General features: G+C 39.9%; 1 protein-coding gene across 9 annotated transcripts in view; it reads left to right on the top strand.

Annotated features, from left to right (window-relative positions):
* The first annotated feature begins 3,259 nt into the window (after positions 1-3,259).
* Positions 3,260-11,677, top strand: part of BRAF (B-Raf proto-oncogene, serine/threonine kinase) — a 165,952-nt gene continuing 157,534 nt past the window's right edge. For 4 of the 9 annotated variants that reach the window (XM_044946957.1, XM_044946955.1, XM_044946958.1 and 1 more), the window contains exon 1: positions 3,261-3,609. In XM_044946957.1, coding sequence (XP_044802892.1) covers positions 3,478-3,609 — 132 coding nt within the window. In that variant the 5' untranslated portion in view covers positions 3,261-3,477. Of the gene's footprint in view, positions 3,610-11,677 lie in introns of all 9 variants that reach the window. The other 5 variants (XM_044946961.1, XM_044946962.1, XM_006078792.3 and 2 more) reach the window with 3 other exon arrangements.

Here is an 11,677-nt window from a genome sequence, read left to right as displayed (position 1 = left end):
GATGGTCAAGTCTGGCTGATGGATGGGACTATTCAGTGTCTACTGAAATGCAGGTTTCAGGATAGAATCACCAGTTGAAAATAAACATATAGTCAGGGAAGAGAGGGTCAGACATTGCAGCAAGGCTTTGTAACAGTCTCAGGCATCCACTGGAGCAATGTTCTCACCTAGGCTGTTTTCCAGCATTCTGTGAAAACATGAATGTTGTAGGGGGAAAGGGAATGAGCATGTGTGCTCAGTCATGTTCAACTCTTTGTGACCCCAAGGGGATGGTGAGCAAAAGCTAAAAGAATTGTGTTGACTAAAATGTCTGCAAGACTTTAGAACGCAAGATAATACTGCTTTGATGCCCATATGGCATGCTATAACACAAAAGGGAGGTGTTATTTCTGTTTCTGCTCAACACAAACTGGCTTGGCTCATTACAGGCTCCGAGAACACAGTGTCACTGTTTTGTATAGAGGGTTTCAGCACATCAACACTGTCTATGTCAGCAATGAGATTTAGGGGGGAATGTCCAAGATGAGAGAGTTAGGCTGTGTCCAAAGGCCAAGGACCTGCATTTATTTTTGCAAACTGTGGAGGCCTCCAAATCTAAAGAAAGAAGGTAAAGGCTTCTTCATGACCATACTGAGATATGTCTTGGCAATTCTCTGTAATTAAAGGGGGAGAGTGTAAGTGAAGAATCCCCACTGGAGAAGGTGAGGGTACGTAGCCATTTCTACAGAGTAGCTATTTCATTATTCTAAAGATGACCTATCTGAAATGAAATATGTCTGTAAATTCTTTGGCATCTCTTTCGTTGAATTTGGGAAGGATTTCGTGACTTACCCATATCCAATAAAATGTAGTAGAAGTGATGCTGTTTGACTTTGGAAGCTAGGTCATAAAACGCAATACAGCTTCCACCTTGCTTTCAGGAGCCCGAGGGTATGGAGCCCTCAGTCACCTTGTTAGAAGTCTCACCACTCTGAGGTAGCCATACTAGGAGGAAGCTCAGGCCACCTAAAGAGAGGAATTCTGGCTTATGGTCTCAGCTTCAACCATCAGAGATAGGAGGAAATCAGCTTCCCAATGATTCCAGTTCCCCACCACCGAGACACTTCCAGGCAGTTAGTCTTTCCAGTCGAGGTCACAAACATCATGGGACAGAAATAAGCCACATCTGCTATGCCTTGCCTGAATTCTGACTGAGAGGGTGACTATATTTTATAAAGGGCAAACCTATTAAGTTTAATCCTCACAATGGTACAGATAGACAGGACTGGCATTATCATTACCCTCATTTTAGAGACTGGAAGAACAGCAAACGGGGATTTGTGCTTATTAGCCTTGAGATTATATAGCCAAGATGTGGCATGCCGACACTAAAGTACTAATCTTTGGATTCCAAAGTTTATGCTTTCCACTATATTTTTCCATCTGGATTCTGTGGGTCTTTAGAACAGCTTAGGGAAATCAAAGAAAATATATCCAGAATTTGATGATGAAGTCAGAAAATACTGAATAAACAAAAGCTAACAAGAATAAATATTAAATGGATGAGATCCCCCATTCTGTGGAGAAAAAATAAGAGATGATCTACAGATTGTGGCAGATAAAGAAGGTTATACTTTAAAATGCAACCAATGGAAAAAAAATCTTGGAGTTTTAATGTTATGAAGAAGTGAGATGATGTAATATTTCTAGGGGTTGATTTTTTAAAAAATGAAATAGGACTGGACTATTAGAGAATAAAAACTCTGCCAATTGTATTTCTGATGGTATCGAGGGGGAAAGGTGCTACAATTGGCTGCTGGTTCCATGTTCCTCTGCTTAGAATTCCTTATAGTAAAGAAGGGCACTTTAGACTTGTATAGTTCATTGACATTATCCTTTACCACCATCCTCTATCATCATCTTCATTTACACTACTTTTGTCAAGCCATCTTTTGATTTAAATTTAGTGTCTCCAAGAGACTTCTCTACTTAGAAGAAAAGTACAGAGAATACTAAGCTCATCCAATAGGTGGTATTCTAATTTCCCCCTATTGTCCCCTATTTTTCAATGTAGGGGAATATTAGCATTCTGGTTAAACAAGAAGCCTCACACAGAACTCCTTGCCTTGGGAGTAATGATCAGCTCCTGGACTCATATTGACTCTATCCATACACAGACATCCTGCTTAAGATGTCAGTAGAACGGTCTTCTATCTCTTGAATCATGGTGAATACAAGAAGGTCACTGGTGACTTCCCCCCATGGGTAGTCCACTTAGAGCATACCATGACTTGATGCTTAGGTTATTTTGTGATTACCTGTACCCCATCAGGAGTTCACAGTAATTCTCACTGCTTCTCACTCTGACTTTTCCCTTTCTTAAGTTTTTTCCCCAGCATATTTCCCCTTCTTGTCACATAAATGTATTTTTAAATAATAAGTCAGATTTAACGAATTCCATTCTGTAATTGGGCCTCTCAAAGGTAATTTACCTCTCCTCACGTTTTCACGCATATTTTGCATAGAGAATGCCTTGGGCTATTCTGTTTATGAACTGCACAGAAGTATTTAAAATATTTTGAATGATTTTCTGGAAAATTAAATGATTCAAGTTTGGATGCTTCAGATGTCTAGAATGCTCCATGCCTTGTGCAGGCCTTAGTGCATGGAAAGTGATCCACTTTAATTTGTTAAACGAACGAATCTGGAAAACGAAAAGCAGACTAAAACATTTCATTCCTAAACGATGGTAAAGAAAAAAAAAAAAAAGCTTTTAGACTTCTATTTAGACCTGCTTTGACAGACCAAATCCTTTAATGAAAAGGATCCAAGCATCATTCTGGTAACCTGGCTTTTCCTAAATATATTTCTATCAAATTCTGCTTGGCTGTTACAACCTCGGGGTTTCAAGTCTTATTTTTATGACTCGGAGACGTTCGTTGTAATGATAATTGAAATAACACAGTAGTATGGGCTTTCCGCCTTCCTCCCTCTAGGATTTCAACTTCTCCAATCTCCTCTTCGAGTAAATCCGACAACACAGAACAGGTTTAGGACTGAGGAGAAGAGAACTAATCGGAGCCATGGAAACGGCCGAGCGGAGGGAACGTGGGAGAGGAGGCTGGGCAGGAGGGGTAGGCACCCTCCCCTGACGACGGCGCAAGGGCGCTCCGAGGATCACGTCACGCACCTCAGGTGACGTCACGACCGTGACACGCGGGTGACGCCGTTGCCGCGGCGACTTCCAGTCGTCTCCGCCCCCTGCCCCCGCCCCGCCCCCCCGGCCTAGCGTCCTTCCCCCAATCCCCTCAGGCTCAGCTGCGCCGGGGGCCGCAGGCCGGTTCCCGAGGTGGCCCAGGCGCCGTCCCACCGCCGACGCCGCCCGGGCCGTCCCTCCCCGCCGCCCCCCGTCCTCCGCCTCCGCCTCCCCCCGCCCTCAGCCTCCCTTCCCCCTCCCCGCCCAGCAGCGGTCGCTCGGGCCCGGCTCTCGGTTATAAGATGGCGGCGCTGAGCGGCGGTGGCGGCGGCGGCGGCGGCGCGGAGCAGGGCCAGGCTCTGTTCAATGGGGACATGGAGCCCGAGGCCGGCGCCGCGGCCTCTTCGGCTGCGGACCCCGCCATTCCCGAGGAGGTGAGTGGCGGCGCACCCTGCACCCCTCTGGTCTCGGGGCTCCGCTGACTGGTGTTTATTTTGGGGGAAAGAGGTGGCGGTGGGGGCTCCGGTTGCCCTCAGCCACCTCCTCGGGGCTCTGCGGGCTGAGAGACTGGCTTTCCCCATCTGTCCCTCCCCACCAGGCAGGAGCTCGCTACGTAAACACACACAATGGCCCAGGGGGGGTTTCCCTGGTCGGCGCTCTGGGCTTGGGGGATTCGGGCAGCCTTGGTGGAGCAGGAGGCTATCAATAGGGGGCGAGACTCGGGGTTGGTCCGAGAAGGTCACGGCTGGCTGAAGGTAGCCAGCCTCGCATCTCCTGGATGTTTTCTTTATTTTTGGTGGTGGTGGTGGAGGGGAACCTGGGGCAGGCATCCTGGTGAAATACCTGGGTTAGTAGCCGGGGCCGGGACCCCAGCCCAAGTTAACGTTGTGTGTAATTATTACATGGTCACGGTGAAGATGGGCGCATCATTCTCTCTCTAACTCTCCCCGACTCTGCCCCTTTTCAGGCCGCTGCCCTCCCGCCGCTTCTCTACTTGTTAGGGCGGAGGGGAGGATTTCTCGTCACCTGTTTTAACCAGCTAATGGTTTTGATCTAGCCTCTACTTTTTCAATCCTAAGTGCCAGTGTTTCCGTTCTTTCTTCCATCCCGACCTCAGACCCCCGGTTCCTAATGTTTGCAGTGTCGCCAGCTGGTAACCCCCATCCCAATTCCACCTGCCTCCCCGCTCCTTTGCCAGTGGTCGGACCTGCCTGTTCCTAACCTCAGCTTCTACTTAAGACGATTTTTTGCACCCCTCTTGTCTTAGTCTTGTTGAGGCCCTCTACTTCATTCCCCCGCTCCGTAACATGTTACGGTCACAAATCCTTCTGGACACTTTGGAACTACTTACTTTCTGAATCCTGAAGCTGTCAAGATTCCGTCAGATTTCACTTGCTTTCCTGGCACCTTTTAGTCGGTCATCCATTGTGCATCCACACCTCTTTGTTTATTCCTACCTGTGGTTTTTAAATAGGTGTGATTGATTTCTTTCTGTCCCATTTTTTTCCTTTACTTCTTTAGTCCTTCCATCTCTCAGCCACTGTTTATTTTAGTCTCTTATCACCTTGTCAGATTACTTTCTTTACATTTGGGGTTTTATTATGTAAAATGTATTACATAAAATAATACACTTTATTATGCTTTCCAAATAATGAGATAATGTATGGTATGATAACTGTGCATTATAATTATTGATTAGATAATGTGATTTAACGCCATTGACTTTGCTCAAAGTTCTTTCCTTCGTACTACAGCACTTACATTTTATTTCCCAATTCTCATAACGTCTCATTCTTTCTTCTGTCTATGCAGTTCTCTTTTTCCTGCTTCATCATCTTTACTTTGAGATTCATCCCATATGCTTTTACTCTGTTCAGTATCAGTTTGTTCACAATACTGTTTTTCATTCTCTTACACCACTTGCATCTGTGCCCAAGATGCGTTCTGTACTACCATTTGATCTCATCTTAAAATTCTCATTTGTATATATAAATATATATTATAAAAAATAATGGGCATGGGTTATGAATTGTAATTTTCTAATTCTAACATTGTTTTTGTTGAGAACATTGTTTCCGAATTATATAAATATCTCTATGTAGATATATGTGATGTGTGTATGTGTATATATATATATGTGTGTGTGTGTGTATCCTTTACACCACTTCCCATTTACTTTTCTGTTTGCATTTCTGCTCAGATCAGTTTCCTCTAATATCTGTTCATTTCCTCTAGTTTCTTGGATTTTAAGGACAGTGGTCATCCCTTCTTCCATTTCCTAGTTCACTCCATTTTCCTTGTCCCCAGTTGCCATTCATTCTGCTTTGTTTCCTGGCTTTTGGTACTTAACTTGCTGAAGCTTCCTCTTGTCTTCCCCACACCTCCACATTCCTTCTTATTTATAAACAACTTTGTTCAGTTGACATGGAAATTTATTTTTAGAATACATTGTTTTTAATGGATGAATACTTGGGGTCACATCTGCTGTCTATTTTTTCCATGAATAGGATATGCCTTTGTCTTACTCCTCACAGGTGCCTCTAGGCTTGCTTTACTTTGTAGCGCTTGTGTGGTTTTGTTGAATTGCATCCCGAAGAATGGTAAGATTAATGGGGCTTCCCTGGTGGCTCAGATGTTAAAGAATCTGCATGCAATGCAGGAGACCTGGGTTCAATCCTTGGGTCGGGAAGGTCCCCTGGAGAAGGGAATGGCCACCCACTCCGGTGTTCTTGCCTGGAGAATCCCATGGATAGAACCTGGCAGGCTACAATCCATGAGGTCACAGAGTCAGACTGGCCTGAGGGACTGACACTTTCTCTTTCTATGAAATTGTATTTCTGATTGTAACATTATTTTCATTGAGAACTTTGTTTCAAAATTATTAGAACAGTTTGCAGTGATACAGAGAAATTTTTTTTAAGTACATTGTCTGCTATTTTATTTGAAAGGGCCAGATTGTTTGAGCTCTACTCTGAAGATTCTGACTCAGTAGGTGAGAGCTAGGGCCATGAGCTTCTGTATTTGGCATATTTCCTGGGCAGTTCTCATGTGCCAGTACTTGAGAACTTCTAGGCTAGATGAATTCAAGTTTAAATTGGTAATAATTGGAAAAGATATTAGTATCTCTTGAAACCATAAGTATACTCTTAACTAATTTTCAGTAGAAGTGTTTCCCCCTGCCTCCTCCACCGAAGTTTTTATGGCTAGTGATGAATAGTAGTTTTTCCTCCATATTTTCCTGTAAGAGCTTATAATAAATGTATTTGACTGGGGGAGGGGAGAGTAAAGGGTTAAAAATGAATCTCTTTTCAATATAAATATCAGTGTTATAGATGATAGAATAAATTCCTCCAAAAAATAATTTTAAATTTGAAGTTGGCTTACTGTCATCTTTTAAACTGTCTTCCTTATATGCACTTAAGGAGATAATGTTATGATTGTCAAGTGCATAGAACGAAATGAAAGAAAGTGTCTAAAGAATTACCTTACTTGACAGTAAAATGCAGATTTCTAAAAGTTTCTCAGAGGAAAAACACATTTATTATTGAAAAATTAGAAAAATATAAGTGCAAAAAATTTTGGAAAATTATCTGTAATCTTGCCACTAAGATATAATTACTATAAAACATTTTAGTGTATATACATATACTCTTTTTTAATGCTTGCATAATATAATATATGTGGTTTTGTAATATTTTTAAACAGCATCATAAAAGATTTAACATATAGTGTGATTTTAACAATTTTTATGTTTTTAATTTAAGAAATTTTGCTGTCAGACATCTTGAACATAGAATGTAGATTTAGTTTTTTAAATTATGTTGGTAAGTGAACAAATTCCATGTCCTGTATTTGTAAGTATTACTTTGTAGAAGCTCAAAATAGAATATTCTGATAAATGACAGGAGCTTATTAAATATTTATCAAATAAATGTGCTTTTACTTTTGGCATTAAACATTTACTTCTGACCATTTATAGTTCCCTGATGTTACTTACTTTCTATGACCATATGGTATAGTATGGGACATTATGACAATATGGTATAAAAATGTTTGTGTTTTTTTTTTAATGTGTTATGCCAGGGTATGATATTTATTAACCATTCCTCTTACAGTGTATTTTTGTAGAAAGGAGCCTCTTACAATCACATTACAATTAAAATTGTATTGTTTTCAAGATCTGTTATCACTAACCTTGATTAAACTGTGTAATTATAATAATGCATTGACTAAGTAGTATTCTGGGATAGTATGTCCTTTATAATGAGGTTCAGTGTGTTAAAATACATTTTTATGAATCATGCCAAACCAGGTTGCATTGCATCATACTTTTAAAAAGTGTTAAGCCCGCTAAACTTTGTGTTTCTACAGTTCTGACTATTGCTGTATGAACTTGTTAAGATACATTTCAAAGTAGACAAAACATGCCTGTTTGTTAAAACCATAAAATAACTGTGTGTCTTTGGTGTTTTTAGCATTCCCTTTCTGTAGTCTTTCTTACCGTTCAATGAACTCCTTCCTTTTGGCTCCACTCACCTCTTCTTTTATTTAGAAATTTTCTGACATCTGTCACTTATGTATACTGACTATTAAAGGAATTGATAGTCAGTAAATGGACAAGAAAGAAACTTTGGAACTGAGTACTCAAATCCTTGAATGTAGTAAAACCTAAAAGCAACTTGATTTAATTGTATTTAGATAATAGGCTAGAAAAATTATATTAAGACTATAGGCTAGAGAAGTCTGATTTATTTTGATTCCCTGTTTCTGGCTTTACTGTTGAGGGAGCTGATCAGGTCATAACAAAAGGAAACCTACACTCTATGAGTGCTGGGGAAGAAAGGGAGGGAGCTTTGTTAGCATTTGTATACTGCTTTGTTAGCGTTTTCTAAGACCTGATGCTTACCTTGTTGAAGAATGAAGCATTTATTTTAGTGTTCTTTTTTCTCCAACCATAAAGCTCTTTTTCTCCTTTAGAAATGCAAAAGTGCCTTTTCCCCCTTGACATCTTGATATTAATTTAGCTGGTACTTAGTGAACATTTTGTGTCATCTTCCTCTTGTATGAAATTCAGTATGTTCCTGTGCTTCCTAAATTTCTGCCTCAAATTGTCATTCAGATAAACCTTTAGAGTCAGTGGCTTTTACTGAATTTTTTTTCCTCAGAAGTTGAATTGTTTTGAGTCCTTTTACTCATTCTTTGTCTAGTTCGTCTGAATTGGTTATCCTGTAAAGTCAGGATCGGCAATAGCTATACAGCTTCTGGATTCAAAATGGATGAGCCTGTTGAGGAGCTTTTCTGTTTTGTAAACAATGCTTGCATGGTCATAACGTTGTAGATAAGAAACCAAAAATCTAGCCTTATTTCTTCTGTTCCTTCCTTAAATATTTGGTGGCGGCATTGACATATTCTGGGAAGTGGTTTTTATTTTTCAGTTTTCTTTTGTCTACCAATCTAATTTACCGTCGCATAATTAGCACGGTAGTCAGAAGAAACTTTAATACAGCCTCTACTCTAACATTAAGCAATTATTTTTTTCTCCCCTCTATCCTCTGAGATTATTTTGGTTTCCATGATTTCTCTTGGGTTTAAAAAACTGTTATTCTTGTTTCTCCCCATATCAGGACTGTGCTTATGGAGGCAAAGTGATGCTCAGTAACATTACATTTCTTTCTGGGTTCTGGGAATGCCCTTGATAAAGAATATAAAAATTGCTCTGAACTCAGTTAACTTTATATCTTCTGGAAGCTCTGTAACATGAAATGAAACATCATTTTTATTCTTGTAATATAGCTGCAATTATTGACAGCACTTTGGGGACAAATGTGCCATAAGATTGTGGTTTTCCAATTACTATAGAGCTCTAGTACTGTTTTTTAAAACACATTAGCGCTGTAACAAATATAGATTTTTGAGTTGCTCTAATATCCATATACATGAAGCAGTTTTTGACTGTTTTGTACATTTTTTTATCCTCATCTGGCACATAGGTACTCAGATATTTAGTGAAAGAATTGGTTAATGTGTACAAAACAGGGAATATAGCCAATATCTTATAGTAACTTTAAATGAAGTACAATCTATAAATTTTTTGCATTATTGTGTTGTACACCTGAAACTAATATAATAGTGTAAATCAACTATACCTCAGTTAAAAGAAGATTTTTTTAAAGAATTGGTGAATGAAACCCTATTAGATATGGTGCACTTGGATTTTCTGTACCATTCATTTCTCTTTTTTTAATGCTACTCATAAAATCAGTTTATTAGATTGACAACCACCTGGTTGGAACAATTTGTTTTGAGGGTATCAGGGACCTTCTACAGAGCTTACCTCAAGGCTCTGTTTAGTCCCACTATACTTTAACTGTTGAAATTCTTCATTTATCTGCATTAGGCATTGATCTCCTTGAAAGAAAAGGAGTTGATGGCTGTAAAAATTTTAGAGCTACTGTTCATGGAAGAGAGATTTGTGCTGACATGAATCTTCCCAAGTGTAGTAATCTGTGTAGAAGATTTTTGGCAACTTGTGTTTAAGGCAGCAATCAGCTGACTTCTGTGTAAAGGGTCAAGTGATAAATATTTTAGGCACTGTGTTTCTAACTGCTTTGTCTCTGTTACAAGGACTGAACACTCAATGATTGTATTGTAGCATAAAATCAGCTAATAGACTGTGTAAATGAATAAGTGTGACTGTTCCAGTGAAACTTATTTATGGACACTGATATTTGAATGTGTCATGAAATATTATTTTCTTTTTTTTTCCATTGAAAAATGTAAAAACATTCTTGGCTTGTGAGCTATACAAAAAACAGCTAGGGTAGGGGCAGATTTAGTTCATGGGCCAAAGTTTTCTACTTAGTCTAATGGAGACTGAGCAGATCATATTTGAGGTTCTGAAGTTAAGGTGTGATTTAGAGTTCTATAAGTTTTTAAAAGTCAGGTTTATTGGGTTATAATTCACACATACTATAATGTACCATTTTAAACACACAACTTGATAAGTTTTGACAGATGTGTATAGTCATGTAACTACTGCCACAATCAAGGTAAAGAACATTTCCATCAAAAGTTCCCTAATTCCTCTTTTCATTTATTTTCCCAGCTACACTACTGCCAGTCTTGACAAACACTGAGCTGACTTCTAGCTTTGCCTTTTCCAAAGTCATAAATGGGGAATCATACAGTATGTGTTACCATGTATTTGGCGTCTTTCATTTAGTTTGATTTTTTTTTTAAGTTGAAGTTTTTTTTCCTCTAACTTAAGCCACTTAGCAGTTTTAAGTATTTTGTTTTTATGTTTTGTTTTATGTATTTATTTATGTTTTTGACCGCTTCAGGTCTTAGGTGTGGCATGCAGGATCTTCGTCTCAGTGCAGGCTCTCTAGTGCTGGTGTGCGAGCTCTAGAGTGCTGTGTGCTCAGCAGCTGCAGTGCATGGGCTGAGTGGCTGTGGACCAGGGATTGAACCCATGGCCCCTGCATTACGAGGTGAATTCTTAACCATTGGACCACCAGGGAAGTCCCTAGTTTGGTATTTTTGAGAATCACTTGTGTTTTTGGCATGTATCAGGAATTGGTTTCTGTTTATTGCTTAGCAGCAGCGTATGGATGTTGCGCATTTACCAGTTGATGGGTAGCAGGGTTCTTTCTAGTTTTTAGCAGTTATAAATAAGGTTGCCAAAAATGTTGGGTTCAGGTTTATGTGTGGATGCTGGGTTTTTTATTTCTCTAGTAAGGAGCTAGAACTTGGATTAATGGGTCATATGGTAGGTGTACATTTAATTTTATAGGAAACTGTCAAACTTTTCTAAAGCAATAATACCATTTTGCATTGCCACTCACGATGAATGAGAGTTCCAAACTTTATCCTTGTCAACCCTTGGATTATTAGTCTTGTTAGTTTTAGCAGTTTTAATATGTATGCAGTAGTAGCTCGTTGTGGTTTTAATTTGCATTTTCCTAATGATTAATGATATTTGACATCTGTTTACATGCTTAGTTCCATTCAGTTCAATCGCTCAGTCGTGTCCGACTCTTTGTGACCCCATGGACTGCATTACGCCAGGCCTCCCTGTCCATCACCAACTCCCGGAGTTTACCCAAACCCATGTCCATTGAGTCAGTGATGCCATCCAACCGTCTCATCCTCTGTCATTCCGTTCTCCTCCTGCCCTCAATCTTTCCCAGTATCAGGGTCTTTTCAGATGAGTCAGCTCTTCGTATCAGGTGACCGAAGTATTAGAGTTTCAGCTTCAATGTGAGTCCTTCCAAAGAACACCCAGGACTGATCTCCTTTAGGATGGACTGGTTGGATCTCCTTGCAGTCTAAGGGACTCTCAAGAGTCTTCTCCAACACCACAGTTCAAAAGCATCATCAATTCTTTGGCACTCAGCTTTCTTTATAGTTCAAGTCTCACATCCGTACATGACTACTGGAAAAACCATAGCCTTGACTGGATGGACCTTTGTTGGCAAAGTAATCTCTCTGCTTTTTAATATG

Source organism: Bubalus bubalis, chromosome 8 (assembly GCF_019923935.1).
Source record: "Bubalus bubalis isolate 160015118507 breed Murrah chromosome 8, NDDB_SH_1, whole genome shotgun sequence".
NCBI classification, from domain to species: Eukaryota; Metazoa; Chordata; class Mammalia; order Artiodactyla; family Bovidae; genus Bubalus; species Bubalus bubalis.
This window is presented reverse-complemented; position numbering and strand designations above follow the sequence as displayed.